At 37.3% G+C, this 16600-nt stretch overlaps 1 protein-coding gene across 1 annotated transcript in view; it reads left to right on the forward strand.

Moving 5' to 3' along the window:
* LOC142832736 (uncharacterized) overlaps positions 1–16175 on the forward strand; it is a 32810-nt gene extending 16635 nt beyond the window's left edge. Inside the window, 8 exon segments of the mRNA XM_075943470.1 lie at positions 985–1076; positions 3652–3778; positions 5978–6705; positions 7648–7738; positions 9954–10066; positions 11647–11773; positions 12551–13619; positions 13621–16175. Coding sequence (XP_075799585.1) covers positions 1047–1076; positions 3652–3778; positions 5978–6705; positions 7648–7738; positions 9954–10066; positions 11647–11773; positions 12551–13619; positions 13621–13726 — 2391 coding nt within the window. The 5' untranslated portion in view covers positions 985–1046 and the 3' untranslated portion in view covers positions 13727–16175.
* The last annotated feature ends 425 nt before the right edge of the window (positions 16176–16600 follow it).

Below are 16600 nucleotides of genomic sequence, written 5' to 3' on the forward strand. Positions count from 1 at the left end.
GATGATTACTTCCCAGTTCTCTGGTATTTTTCTATTTTTCCTTTGAAATTTATTTCCCATGCTCTCATGATAATTCCTTGGAATCTCCTGTGTATGTTCTGCCTTAATTTATTATCTGCAGTGTTGCATTAGTGAAATCAATTGTGATAATTCATAACTGTCTTAAAATGCACTCATGTCTTCCTCAATTGTCACAGAATTTTTCTGTGTGCAACAGTGCTGTTGGTGGTGATTTTCTTTACAAGCTTTACCTCTCGTTCCATGCTCTCCTGGGTTTTGGACCCCCGGTGTGGGGAGACTCTCACTCAATTCTCGGGATAACACGACACTCCCCCCCCCCCCCCCAGTAACTCCTGAGAGACCATCCTTGCTGCAATCACACCAGGCTTTAATCCGATGAGATGAGACGGGAACCAGTGCACTAGGGCCGAGACTCATAACCCACGCAGGGGAAGAGTTCGACCCCGAGTGGTCAGGAGAAGCGATTTTTAAGGGAAGAAACCATAGCCCAGTGATGGGAAAGGGACAGGGAGAGTGTTACAGAAAATTCCGAAAATACCAGTGATGATCACAAGGGGGCAACTAACTCCCTGCCTCTCAAGACCACTCCCAAGGTCATAATCAGCTAGTTCCTAAAACACAATATTCCAAAAATCACAAGGGGGAAACTCCCTGTTTCTCAAGATTATTCTCAAGATTATAATCTAACTTTATCTTCAGCTAGTTCCTGAAACACAGTCACTGAACCAGCTAATGCTAGATTCCTGATTCTTCTCTTCCTGCTTAGATTTTTGGCTATTTTCTTCCTGCTGGGGGGGGGGCATGGATTTATCCAAGGCTTTCTTCGGGGATACCTGGATTTATCCAGGTCTTTCAGTGAGACACCTGGTCATATTCTGATTCTTGAATATTTTTGTGTGGTTTGACATTGTTCTGTAATCACTTTCAGTATTAATTTTTTCTTTTTGACTCCTTATGTGAAAGGGCAGTACGCCATCTATTCATTGTTCCTGAAAGAAAAACTCAAAGAATAGAAACAGAAAGGAATGACTGATTCTCCAATAAACGTGCCCCAGGTCAGTAGTCATGTTCTCATTTTTTAATGGAAATGTTGTAGTTTGAGAAACTTTGAAGCCTTTCATTTTTTGCTTCTGTCTTTAGCTTTTCAATGAGAAACATTACAAACATAAAAACAAACAAACACAAAAATCACATGTTGAAATTAAGCAGGCCCACTGTACAACTCAATGTACTTTTGTACAGTTAGAGTAGTCACTGCGAACAGACGCTCTGGAGCCTCACATGGGATTTTATAGTTTTAATATCCAATATAGTTGTTGTACTTACCTACCATCAAAAACCAAAAACTGTGACAGTGTTAGAGCTAGAAAAGCACTCGGGCTGGGCGGTGGTGGCGCACGCCTTTAATCCCAGCACTCGGGAGGCAGAGGCAGGTGGATCTCTGTGAGTTCGAGACTAGCGTGGTCTACAGAGCGAGTTCCAGGACAGGCTCCAAAGCTACAGAGAAACCCTGTCTCGAAAAACCAAAAAAAAAAAAGAAAAAGAAAAGCACTCGGCTTTATATCCTTTTTCATAACTGATGTTCATTGCCTGCATCCAGTTCTCCCTCAGTATTGATACTTAATGTTTCTTCTCTTTTCTCTGTGTGGTACTGTGACCAAATGCATATTCTTTCTATAAACACATTTCATTGGCTTGATTCTGCATATGAGGGAAAACATGATTTTTTTTGACACTGTATGACCTCAGTAACTATTACACGTTCTAAGTCCAACTGTTTTCCAGCACGTTATTATTAATTTTTCTCTTTAGGTGAATGGTACTTCACAATATATTTATACCATTTCATTCATCTGTTGATAGACAGGTTGATTCCAATGCTTTTCTTTTTTGAATAAGCAGTAGTAAACATCAGGTATAAATATCTCAGGGGGTGTGGAGTTCCCTGGGGATATGGCCAGGAGCCAATAACTGGGTCATACATTAGTTCTATTTTTAATTGTTTAATAATCTTCAAACTGATTTCCATTTGAGTGTATTAATTTGCATCCCCTCCCCCACACACCAACACTGAATAAGGGTATCTTTCTCTTTACATCCTCTCTACCATTTGTTGTCAGGTTAGTTGATGACAGCTATTTTTCCTGGGGTGAGGCAGTATGTCAGAGTAGGTTTAGTTTGCATTCCTCTGGGTGAATTTTAGGGATCCTGAACACGTTTTGCCATATTCATTGACTGTTTGGGTTTCGATCTTTGAAAACTGTCTATTCAATTTATTTTCCCATTTGGTGATTTCAGTTTTATTTCCTTAAAATTTAATTTCTGCAATTCTCAGTAGATTCTAGGTATGAGCTACTATCCAGAATGCTACTGGTACAGATTCCTTCCCGTTCTGTGTAGTGTCTATGTGATCTGCTGATTATTTCTGTTGATGTATTAAAAGTCTTTATCTTCATGGAGAATCATCTGTTAATAGTTGGGTTAGTTCCTAGGCTGTTGTTCTTTCTAATCAATAAGTTCTTGCCCACAGCAGTGTCCCAATATGTAGTCCCTAGGTTTTCTTGGTTTCTGTTTGCCTGGTTCTAAATGAGTTTTTTTTTTAATTTATTTTGAATGGATTAATATACATTGTGTAAGATAAGAATCTAATATATTTCTGATAGAATTTAATATCTTCATTTACTGACAGGAAATCCGTGTCGCTCCAGAATGCATCCAAAGTAACTACACTTATGTGTACATTCTGAGCTGTAACATAAACATTATTTGATGTGTTTTTAAGACTTTCATCAACTTTTACAATTCTGCAGTTGAAGTGAAATGTTCTTCAAAACTTCTGAGATTGATACTTGTTTAAGTCAGCTTCTTAATATTTATAGAAAAAATTGAATCATTAAATGTGACTGATGCTGATTTTTCTATTGAAAATGGCTCAATATTATTATGAAATTAAGTCTATAGACTACTTGACCTTATATATTAAAGTTAAAATTTGTAGTATGCAGAGTGACACACCTTGTTACTGTTGGGAAAACCCCAAAGTCTTTGACTATCCAGTCAATCATGAATTATGCCTTCTGTATCTATCCCTTTACTAATTAATGATGGGGCTTTGAACCTAGAATCTAAACACCCCAACTGATCCTGTTAGGATAGAGTTATGTAAGACCCAAGTACGGACAGTATTGATTCAGTATCAGTGTTTTAGCATGATCTTCAGGTACTGCATTAAAAAAGCACATGTCCTGCCAGGCGGTGATGGTGCATGCCTTTATAATCCCAGCACTCAGGAGGCAGAGACAGGTGGATATCTGTGAGTTCGAGGCCAGCTGGTCTACAAGAGCGAGTTCCAGGACAGGCTCCAAAGCTACACATGGACAATATCATCTTATGTTTCCTAACACAACATCCATAGCATATAGATAACTGTTCATACCTTAAATGTGTGTCTTCTTGCATGGACATGCTTGTGAAACTATTATGTCATACTGCTTTCAAACTTAGAACGTTCATTATAGAGTGGGATTGTCTTTGTTCACCATTTATACTCCTGATTTCCACAAGTCTCCTTATATCAAGGAGTACTTCTGTGCCTGATGTTATGTGATTAAACTGTGCCCTTTGTTTCAGGGTCTGTTTATATTCCGGGGTGTGAATGTGAACATCTCCCAGGAACAAAAGGAATGCCCGGACTCTGGTCAGAAGAATTTGTACATTGATGTGATGTTGGAGAATTACAACAACCTCGTCTCTGTGGGTGAGAACATTTGTTTGTAGAATTCTCAACTCAGGCTTTATAGGTTGTGAACTGTCTGTTAGACTGCGTTGAAAGCAATAGGAAACGTGAGGTAGCAGAAAAGTTCTTTTTCTTGATATTTGTTTTTTGCTTTTTTAACATTTTTCATTTTAGAGGTGTCATGTATTGTAATATGATAAATAAAAACCCAGAGACAGAAATTAAGGTTCAACCTGAAGGTCAGAAAAGCAAAATAGTCATCCATTGGCTCTTACCTCTACCTCAGTTCAAAATGGCGATCCTGCCTCCAGTAATCTCAGAATGAGACCATGTATAAAAGCTGTTTTTCCCGTCTTACATTCCTCTTTAATGCTAGGATTAAAGGTGTGCACCACTACTGCTGGGTTTCTATGGCAAACTAGTGTGGCCACTGCAATTCAAGGTGTTTTCACCACCGCCTGGTCTGTAAGACTGATCAGTGCAACTTTTCTTCTGATGTTCAGGCAAGCTTTATTTATTTATTTTTAAATGATTTATTTGTTAATTATGTGTACAGCGTTCTGCTTGCATGCACACCAGGTCTCATTACAGATGGTTGTGAGTCACCATGTGGTTGCTGGGAATTGAACTCAGTACCTTTGGAAAAGCAGGCAGTGCTCTTAACCTTTGAGCCATCTCTCCAGCCCGGAAGCTTTATTTATTAAATCACGAATGCAATATCACTACAGTGCACCCTTTTAGTTTCACGATGAATTCAGACACTCAGTAGCATATTCAATTTCTACCTATATGTTAAAGCAGATTGTCCACCATTGCCTTAGCCATTGTTTTACTTGTGAGAAAAACTAAGGGTGTGGAAGCTTAAAATTTTCCCTAAATCTGCTGAAGATTCTGATAGGAAATAGCAATTGAGAAGTCATTCCTGTATTTCTCTACTTGTGTTCTCTTCATGTGTTGAGCAGAGTGCTGTTAGATGTCTGTATTCTTTCTAAAAATTCTAGCAGGAGTCATGGGCTACCTCACAGAATATATGGATTATTGTTTGCAAGGTAGGCCTGGTCACCTGTCCTGAGCAAATGAGATTGCCGTGGTATGTGGAGAGGAGAGAGTAGCCACACTCAGAGGAGGATAGTGAATGAGCAAGACAACAGTGATGACTTCAAGAGAAAGAGAAAGCAAAAACTGAGAATACTTTTTGCTTCATTCAATTCCACTTGAAAGGATTCCTGATCATTTAAATTAGTATAACATCCTGGCCCCAGGGTGATTCAGTCTATTGGAAATGTTAGAAGACATTGAGGCTTATTGCACCCAAATTATGGTTAAAATAATAGTACAAAATGTAATTTTATGTGAGTATGCTGATATTGGAATAATTTGACAAATTATAAACCTAATGTGAATCCATGAAGTAGAATTATTCTGTAATTGCCTACCTTGCATGTGTGTCAATGGTGGATAGAAATAAGCAGCGGCTTTCTGTAATAGCCCTGCCACTAATGATCTAGAGCAGCAGTTGTCACTGTTGGTAATGTTATGACCCTGTAATGAACAGCTTGTGTTGTGGTGACCACGACCATGAAATTATTTTGAGTGTTACTTCTTGACTGTCACTTTACTACTAAGTGATATCTCAGTTACTAAGGCCATCAGATATGTTTTCTCAGATGGTCACCACCCACAGGTTGAAAAATGATGATCTAGAGCCTCTGATGTCTGCCAGAATCCTTGCTTTGCATTCATTATTATTGAAAGAATCTATGTAGTTTTTTTTTGGGGGGGGAAGGGGGAACCTTTGCTTTTATATATGCCTTGAATCTTTAAAGACATTTGGTCTTCTGCAATATAATCTTCATTATTGTACATTAGTTAGTAAGAGACTGAACCTGGGATTGGATTATACTCTTCTTTAACAATTTCTGAGATAAAAATACTTAAAAATACAGACAGGTATTCTATATATAAATCAGTCAGTGGGCTCCTTCCCAAGGGAAATTTCTGATTCCTCAATTACTTGTTTCAACGTCCTTGAAGTCTATCATTCTCTCACTGTGAAAATCCATATAATTATTAGTGAAAGAATGAGGTCAAGTAGTGTGAGCTCTATTCTAAGTAGTTGCTGGTTGACTTATCTTAAGAGAGAACATAGGAAGAGAGTCATTTATCAAATGATTAGTCTTGGAACAAGCCCTATTTGTCTGAATCGTACTCATTTTCCAGAGAACTATGGCGTGTGTAACACTGTCCCCCAGCATGTGAAGACTGATAAGGAATCTCGTCAATGTAATGAGCTTGACAAAATGCTTCGTGACCCCTCCACATGTGCACTTTATAGAACAAGTGAAACTACAGAAAACTCTAATAACTACAGATGCAGTAATCACGGGGATGCCTCTATTGACTCATCAAACCCAGATAGACATGACAGTATGCACACTGGAGAAGAACCCTGCAAATCTAGAGACTGTGAGAAATCTTTAAATTTGTGTTCCAACATTACTCAAGATCACAGAGTCTACACTGCAAAGAATGAGCACAGGCAGGGAGAATATGATGACTGTTTCAGCTCTGTATACAGTCCTATGCAGCAAACAATCTATATCAGAGAGAAACCATTCCTGTGTGAGGAATGTGGGAAATGCTTCATTACTGCCTCAAACCTCAGTGTACATCGGAGAATCCATACTGGAAAGAAGCCCTATAAGTGTGATGTTTGTGAAAAATCCTTTTCCCAACGCTCACACTTTAAAATTCATCAAAGACTTCATACTGGAGAGAAACCCTACAAATGCAAAGAATGTGGAAAGTCATTTCGTCAGTCCACAGGACTTAATAACCATCAGAAATTGCATACTGGGGAGAAACCTTACAAATGCAGAGACTATGGGAAGTCAAGACTTAAAGGGTATTACAGAATCTACACTGGAGAGAATCCTTATAAGTGTGAGGTATGTGACAAATCCTTTCATATCTCTCAGTACATCGGAAAATGCATACTGGAGAGAAACCTTGCAAATGTAGGGGATGTGACAAATCCTTTGCCTATAACAGATTTAAGAACATAACAGATTATTCCTAATGAAGAGAGACATTACTGTGGTAAATAATGTGACAAATATTTTACTAGATGCTTTTACTTCAGAGCACATCAAAAAATTCATCGGGAGAGAAACATACCATTGTAAATAATGTGATGTAAAATCTATCTGAAATTCCCTGCTTATGAGTCTCATACATAATAGAAACACAAAGATAAGAAACTTGTGAATGCCTTTAATAATAAAAGTCTAAATCTTTGAAAATATCACAGGGTTTATATAAACTTTAAATCTTGCAAAATATTGGGAATTTATGTGTTTATGTTTGTGGTGATATTGCATGCATATGTTTCTGTACACCATGTGTCTGGGCATAGATGAGGCCAGAATATTGCATCAGATCCCCTGAACCTGGATTAACAGAAAATTGTGAGATAATATGTGTGTTGAGTTAAACCCCATCTTCTGGAGGAGCAGTCACTGCTCTTGACCACTAAACCATAACTCCAGTCCTGAGAAGAATAAGGAAAATCTTCAGGAAATGTTCTCTCTTCCTGTGTGTCCCAGGGGAGGTGGGCCTAGGATAATTCAGAACCTCAGCAGTGTACATTATTCTCATCTCAATCATTTATTTCATTTCTGTACCTGAATTTTGACTGAGCTGTGATTGGAGATGAGATTCCAGTTATACTAACTGAAAATGCTTTCTAAATATTCTCAGTATTCTGACATTGCATGACAGTTGGAGAATCACTTGTATAATTCTTTGTTTTATTTTCTTTTTGTCTATGATGTACAATACTGTGTTAGAAATCCAGGTGCTTCCTAAAAAATCTCTTTTTTCATGTGCAGGTCTCACTGATCACGCAGACCTGGTCACCTATGGAGCAGAGCAAAAAACCCTGGAAAATGGAGAGGGAGGAGACAGTGTCTAAGGATCCCGGTATGTTGCAGGGATTGGTGAAGGAGTGGAAAGGGTTTCAAGTGAATGTGGACATGGGACACAACATCAGTTTTGACACATTGTTTCACTAAAAATACTGGAGACTTCCATCCACTGAGAAAGATCTCATGGTTATCCTAATATATCATGCCTATAATAGGTATAAAAGGGTATGTTGAAAGGAGCTGTTCTGCAAAAGAATTGATACTAGTAGGCACATAAAATTTTATTTGAGTATATATATCAGTGATACTATCCATATTCATGTACGTCACTGATCATGTCATACAAATATTAAGTGATTTTCATTTTTTTTGGTTTTAGTTTGTTATATAAAAGGATGAAAATTAATACCTCTATGTTTATTTTTTGTTTTTAGATTGTTTTTTAAGCTTTGATATTCTAGCACATTCTCTATCTTTTATTGTTAATGTATACATTCCCAAAAATGATGTCAATAGAGGTTTGATAAGAATCAAGACATACATTTATAGACTGTTAAACTCTGTCTGCACTGTCTGCCCATTGCTATCTCCTATTGTCTGTTGTCATGACAATTCCAAGTGGTTTCGATTACTGTAAATGTAATATACCGTGAGATCACCTCTAAGTTTGATCCTCTTAGTATTTTCCATCTCTTTGTTGTTTCTTGGTACTTTCAGGATTGTTTTTTGTAAAACATGCAAATGGGATTGTGATAGGAATTGCTTGGAGTCTTAGAGAAAACAGACCTTCTAGGTTGTCTTTTGTTTGAAAAGAACATGAGGCAATGGGCCAGTTTTCATGTTTTATGTATTCTGTTTTATGTCTGTGGATATCTGAATTCCAGGTTTTGTGACATGTACCTGTAGCAGGATTAATAAAAACCCAGAGACAGAAGTTGGGGTTCAGCCTGACAGTAAGAAAATCAAAACAGCCAATCCCAAGCCCTTACCTCTCCCTCAGTCCAAAATGGCGATCTTGCCCCCAGGAATCTCAGAATTAGACTGTCTGAAAGCTGTCTCCTCCCATATTATATTCCTCTCTAGAGCTGAGATTAAAATCCTGCACCACTACTGCCTGGTTTCTGTGGCAAACTAGTGTGGCTACTGGGATTAACCGTGTGAGTCACTACTGCCTGGTCTGTTTTACTCCCAACTTCAGGCAAGCTTTATTTATTAAAATACAAATGAAATATCACTGCATGCACCCATGTTGTTTAAGAATTGTCTATGCCATAAACCATTCTATCTTTTGCTAATACTATTTATTTTGCATTTAGATGCTTTTGCCTTGACTTTTCTGTCACTATTTAAATTATGATCATCAGTCTTCTTTACCGCTGTCCATATTTATGGCATCTTAAAAATTCCGTATTTCTCAATTTGTTGTATCTCTAAATATGAAATCAATTATTGACAGGATATATATTTGTGTATATATATACACACACACACACACACATTTTTTTTAAAGATATATCATGTATACAGTGTTCTGCCTGCATGTATGTCTGCAGGCCAGAAGAGGGCATTGGATCTCATTACAGATGGTTGTGAACCACCATGTGGTTGCTGATAATTGAACTCTAGACCTCTGGAAGTGCAGCCAGTGCTCTTACCTGCTGAGCCATCTCTCTAGTCCCCAAAAACATATGTTTTAAACTCTGCAGTTATTTCGCTTTTTATGTGATCAGTTTAGGTAATATTATCCATTTTCATTTAAAAAAATTACTGAAAGAAATACATTTTTTATAGGATAGATGACTAGGGAAAATTAGAATCTTTGTATATTAAATTTACATTATTTTACACCCTACAATGTAGAAAATATGTACATTTTGGCCAGTTCAGTGTTTGAACATTGTTTGTTGAATTCATTTGGTTATGTTATCATTTGCTTCTTTTCTAATATTTTTGGTGGATTCTGGGTTTTCAATACTCTGTAATGCTTGTAGGTCTCTTAGATAGCTTTTGCCAACAACTTCAAAGAAGGCTTCTCATTGGTAGTTTTGGTAAAAAATAATCTATGCCTCTTTTGTGGACGATTTTATCTGAGAGTATTAATATGGTTGACAGTGATTTTCTCCATAAACTTTAAATGTGGTTTCATGCTCTCCTGGCTTTGAGACCATTGACCAGACACCTAGTAGTATCCTGGTTCTTGGGTTTTTCACGTGGTTTTATGTTGTTATTGAACAGTTTTGCTTTTCCTGTTTGACTCCTTTATATGAAAGGGCAGCAAGCCATCTCTTCAGCAAGCCATCCGTTGTTCCTGAAAGAGAAACTCAAAGAGGAGAAACAAGAAATGGCTGATTCTCCAGGACATGTGTTCCAGGTCATTGGTCATGTCAGTTTTTTTCTGGAAATGTTATATTTTGAGACATTGATTTTCTGCTTCTGGTACTTTTTTAACTTTATTATGAAAAACAGTTGCAAACAACAAAAAATTCACATTCTAAAATTAACCAGACCCCAAGATTGTATAATTCTATGTACTTTTATACAGTTTACGGTTAACATAGTCATTGGGAAGAGGAGCTCTGGAGCCTCACCATAGACTTTTATATTTCACTCTTGAATATATTTTGTAGTAATTATCTACAACCCCCCCCAAATGTGACAAAATTAGAACTAGAAAAACAATAAGTTTTATATTCTTTTTCATAGCTGCTGTTCATTAGCTGCGTGCAGTCCTATCTCAGCACCTGATATTTACCCTTTTTTTGTTCTCTTACCTCTCTGTCCTACTGTGTCATCATAATAAACATTGTTTTCATAAACACATATAATTGACTAGATTCTGCATATGAGGGAAAATGTGATTTCTTGTGGCACTTTATGGCCTCACTTATACATTCTAAATCCATATTTTCCTTCATATTTGTTATATTTTTCTCCTCGACTGACTAGTGTCCCATATTCATTATCCATTCATTTGTAGATGCATGATTAGTTTGATTCCAATGCTTTGCTATGGTGAATAGGCAACAGTAAACACGGGACTCTCTATAGTGGGCTGTGAAGTTTTCTGGCCTTATGCCCAGGAGTGAAAGGACTGGGGCCACTTTTACTCCTAGCTTTAAGAATTTAATAATCCTCAAACTGATATCCATTTGAGTTTACTAAATTGCACACACACACACAGACAACACATAAGTGTTCATAAGGGTTCCTTTCTTGTCACTTCTTCTCTAACATTTGTTATCAGATTGGCAAATGATAGTCATTCTGCTTGGCGTGAGGCAATATTTATAAGTAGCTTTTGTTTATATTTCTATGGTGGCATTTTAGGGATCCTAAACACTTTTTGCAGCATTTATTGACCATTTGTTTCTGTTTTTGAAATATAATCTATTCAGTTCATTTGCCCATTTGTTGATTGGCAGTTTTGTGTCCTTGGAATTTAATTTCTGTAATTTTTGCTAAATTCTAGGTATGAGTCCCTATCTAAAGTGTCGCTGGTACAGATTCTCTCCCATTTGTGGGTGTCTGAGTGATCTGCTGATTGTTTCCTTTAATGTACACAAACTTTATTTTCACGTAGTCCCATCTGTTTATACTTGGATTTTGTTCCTGTGCTATTTGTATGTTTACTATTCAAAAAATTATCTAAAGGTACAATATTTAAAAGCATATTTCCTCATCACAGATTTTCCTTCTGAGACGTGTACACTCTAATCCTACATGACACAAACACAGCATCCATAGCAGAGACCTTGTGCACACATTCAATGCATTTTTTTATGCATATTGCTTGTAAGAATATTGTGTCAATCCTGTTTCATAGATTTAGGACGATCACTACAGAGTGACTGTTAGAAATCATTATTTGAGTAGTGGTCTTCACTTATCTACATCCATAATTTTCTTAAATATCCTTATATCCAAAAGGAAATCTGTCTGGTCAAACTGCGCTTTGTCTTTCAGGGTCTGTTGACATTCTGCGATGTAGCTGTAAACTTCTCCCAGGAGGAATGGGAATGTCTAGACTCTGCTCAAAGGGCTTTGTATGTTGATGTAATGTTGGAGAATTATAACAACCTGATCTCTGTGGGTAAGCATAGTTTGCTTGTAGAATTCCTAACTCAGGCTTTCTTTCTTTTTTTTAAATTTATTTATTTGTATTTTATGTACATTGGTATTTTGCCTGCATATTTGTCTTGTGAGGATGACAGATTACTTGGAACTGGAGTTTCAGACAATCATGAACTGCCATGTGGGTGATAGGACTTGAAGCAGGGTCCTCTGGAAGAGAACACTGAGCCATCTCTTGAGCCCCCCTAACTCAGCCTTTTTATGTCACGACTTTATAGTTGTAAACACTCTGTTAAACTGTCATGCGAAATTAGAGGAGACTATGGAAATTTTGGTAGTGGGAAAAAACTTTTTTATGATCTCTGAAAAAGAAAAACCTTTTGTTTCTTTTAAGCAAGCCTTTATTTTTAAAAGGAATCAGGTTTTCTGAGCTGTACTCTTCATGGTTGTTCATTGATACAAACACTGTGAACTTGGGATTGCATTAAGCTCTTTTTCATCATTTTCTGAGTATATAAATATATAAAAATAGAGATGTGTATTCTAAATATAATTACTTAGTAAGCTTTAGCCCAAGGACTAATTACTGATTTCTCAAATGCTTGTTTTATCTTCCATGAAGGTTGTCACTGTTTTTGTAAGAATCTATATAATTATTGTGAAAGAATATGTCGACTACTGGGAGCTCTATTCAAAATAGTTGCAGGTCGACTTAACAGAAAAATTAAAGAGGCAGTCATTTATCAAATGTTTGATTTGGAACAAGCTCTAGTAATCTGAATTGTATTTTTTCTAGAGAACTATTGGATATGTGATCCTGTCTATCAACATGTGAAGAATGAAAAGGATTCTTGCCAGTGTTGTAATGACCTTGTCAAAATGCTTCATGACCGCTCCAAATATGCACTTTATAAAACAAAAGAAGCTACAGAAAACTCTAATATCTACAGGTGCAGCAATCACGTTGATGCCTCTATGAACTCAGCAAACCTAGATAGACATGAAAGCATGCACAGAGAAGAAGAACTTTATAAATCTAAAGACTGTGAGAAGTCTTTAAATTTATGTTCCAACATTTCTCAAGATGAGAGCCTGTACACTGCAAAGAGAGAAAACAGACAGGGAGAATATGGTGACAATTTCAACTCGGCGTACAATCTTTTGCCCCAAACAATCTACATAGGGAAAAAACTACACCAGTGTGGGCAATGTGGTAAATTCTTCAGTTCCCCTGCAAACCTTGTTATACATGAGAGAATTCATACTGGAGAGAAACCTTACAAGTGCAATGTTTGTGGCAAATCCTTTACCAATTGCTCAAGTCTTGAAAGACATCAGAGAGTTCATACTGGAGAAAAGCCTTACAAATGTGAGGTATGTGACAAATCCTTTAATGTGATCTCAAATCTTAGAATACATCAGAAAACTCATACTGGGGAGAAACCATACAAATGTAGAGAATGTGACAAATCCTTTACCCAGTGTTCTCATCTTAAAAGACATCAGAGAGTTCATACCGGAGAGAAACCTTACAGATGCAAGGAATGTGACAAATCTTTTTCTAAGAGCTCAACTCTTCAAGCACATCAGAAAATTCATACTAGAGAGAAAACTTACAGATGCAAAACCTGTAACATATCCTTTACCCGGTGTTCAAATCTGAAAATACATCAAAGAATTCATCCTAAAGAGAGAACTTACCTTTGTAAGGAATGTGGAAAATATTTCACTAGCAACTCATATCTTAAAGTACATCAGAAAATTCACACTGGAGAGAAATCTTACAAATGCAAATACTGTGACAAGTCCTTCACCCAAAGTTCAAATCTTAGAACACATTACAGAATTCATACTCAGGAAAGAAAGCGTGTGTAAGGAATGTGAGGTTTGTTTTACTGATTGTTCAACTCTTAGAGCACATCAGAAGATTCATACTGAAGAGAAAAATACTGTTGTAAATAAGATGACATAGCATTTATATGGCATTACGAATCACAACAGTATACATGATAAATAAAGATAAGAAAGTTGTAAAAGCCTTGAAAGACTCTTAAATTCTTATGAAAATATTAAAGAGTTTATATTAAATTAAAATCCCACAATTCTGTGTGAAAAGCTTTTAAAAATGCCTAGGTATTTTGACTGCATGTATGTTTGTACGTTGTATGTATGCTCCTGCCTGTGGAGGCCAAAAGAGGGTATCAGATCCACTGAAGCTAGAGTTTGAGGAAGTGTGGGTTATCAACTGAAGCTTGGTTCCCTAGAAGGGTAGCCAGTGCTCTTAACCATTAAACCATCTCTCCATCCACCTGGGAAAAGCTATAATTATAACATTTAACTTGCTTAATACCCTAAATTTCACGATCCCATGTATGGTTTTAGTTTGAAAGAAAATAGCACGAAAGGGAGTGACACAATCCTAATCTCCTAAAGATGTAGCTTTGCTGGAGTAGCATTGGTCTTGTTGGGTCTCATATTATGCTCAAGCTATCACCCAGCGTCTGAGTCCACTTCTTGTTGCATTTGGATCAAGCGAGATGTAAGGACTCTAACCTCCAGTACTTTTTCAGCCTGCCTGCTGCCCTCCTACCGTGAAGATAATGGACTAAAACTCTGAACTATAAGTGAGCCATCCCTATTAAATGTGTTCCTTTGTAAAAGTTGCCAATTTCATGGGCTCTCTTAACAGCAATAGGAACTCTAACTTGAGCATTAGATGTAGATACCAGGAACAGAGGTATTGCAGTGATAGGCCTCACCATATTTCTTTGAAGGAATATTGACTTTAGGATTATGGATTTAAAAAGTAGTTACCTGCTTTAGGTGCTGATTAATGGGACATCCTAGTAGGAGCATGGAAGAGAGTGATACTGAGTGATTTTAATTATTGGTACCTGGATTGGTTAGAAAAGAATGTGGCCTAGACATTGTTCTTGTGATATTTTGTTGAATAATGTGGCTGCCTTTTTTCTTGTCCAAAGTGTCTATGTGAGGCTAAAGGGAAGATTTGGAGTTTGTTAATTTCATTAACAGAAGACATCTCAAAACAGCCTCATATAGACTCTGCCATATAGTTATTAGTGATAACTCTAATGAATATTTATAATGGTAATATGCAAGTTGAGCAAGAAAAAATACAGAACATATGTTTATGTAGAACAGTTTGAGGAGGAAAAGAGCACCAGTAAGTGTAATGGAGTTGAATTCTGTGTTCCAGGAGATAAACAGATTAAGAAATATAAAAATGGTAGTGGTGACCTTAGGGCACCATTCCACCCAGATAAGTTTCCAACTTGTGAAAGGAATTAAAAAGAAGCTTACAGCCAGGTGTAGTAATACATGCTTTTAATTCTAGTACTGGGAAGGCAGTGCTAGGCAGATCTCTTGTTTGAGACCAGCCTTTTCTACAAAGCAAGTTCCAGAACAACCAGCCTTCTGGCTTCAAAGATAGAAGAAATGTATGTGGAACCTTCCTCCTCATATAAGAAAAGTGACTAAGGCCACACATGTGTCAAGGGTGTTCTGAATAGAGGCCTTGGGGGGAGGGGGTTAGTGTATGAATTTGTGAAGGAGAAGCCTGTGTTTTCTTGGAGAACCCAAGATATTAGAGATGCCAGAGTGATATCTGTTTAAGAAAGCTGCTAACAGGGAGTGGAACCATCCCATGAGAAAGAAGTGTGTTGCAGTCAACACAACTGAAAGGAATTGGAGCTCTGAAGACATTTTGACATCGGATGTAGAAATGCAGTTTGGAGTTTGCCTGGCTGGTTTTGGTCTTGTTTTGTATTTCCACACTTTCTTCCCTGTGTTTTGGAATGGTAATGAGTATCCTGTGCCATTATATGTGACCTTTTTTTTTTTTTTACAATGAATGTGATTACATGACTCAGAAGAGACTCTGGACTTTGGACGTTTAAATGTTGTTAGACTGTGATAGAGTGGGATCTTTTGCATTTTGACTGAATGCATTTTTACATTATGATATAGTTACATGCCCTTAGGGGCTAGGGAGTCTAATTTGGTGGTTTGAAAGAAAATGTCCGCCATGCTGAGTGGAATTTTAAGGAGGTGTGGGTTGGTTGTGGCCTTGTTGGAGGTAGGGGTCACTGGTTACAGGCTTTGAGTTGTCATGTGCAAGCCATGCTCATTGGATAGTTTACTTCCTTTTGCCTTTGGTTTGTTACAGATTAAAGACAGCTGACCTCATTTTCCTTTTTAATTAAACAATGTTGGATTTTGATCACATTCTCAGCTAGAGATTAATTTATTTGGGTGGTTTTTCCTCAAGAACATTGTGAATTACACATTATAAATTGTTTTCATTGTTGTGAGAATTAGTTGACCATAAGATGTTTTGTGGTTTGTTAACTCTCTGTCCATAAACATGTACCATTCCCATGAACATAAAAATATCTGCAAAATTCCACTCTTTTTTTTTTAAATTCCACTCTTAAATCACTTTCTTGCTTGATATAAAGAAACTACTCTTGCCTTTAATCTGGGCTGTTTTAATTCTCCGGCTATGGGAGACTGAAAATAAGACACGGCCATTAGGAAATTTTTGCCTTGCAATATCTTGGTGTTTGCGCCTGTTTTTTTTATTTTATTTTATTTTTTTATTGAAAAAATTTCTGCCTCCTCCCCGCCTCCCATTTCCTCCCCCTCCTCCCACTCCTCTTCCCCTCCCTCCCTCATCTCCCCCTCCCCCCACTCCATTCCCCCTCCCTCTCCAGTCTGTAGAGCAGTCAGGAATCCCTGCCCTGTGAGAAGTCCAAGGTCCTCCCCGCTCCAACCAGGTCCAGAAAGGTGAGCATCCAAACAGGCTAGGCTCCCACAAAGCCAGCAC

Source organism: Microtus pennsylvanicus, chromosome 1, assembly GCF_037038515.1.
Source record: "Microtus pennsylvanicus isolate mMicPen1 chromosome 1, mMicPen1.hap1, whole genome shotgun sequence".
Lineage (NCBI taxonomy): Eukaryota > Metazoa > Chordata > Mammalia > Rodentia > Cricetidae > Microtus > Microtus pennsylvanicus.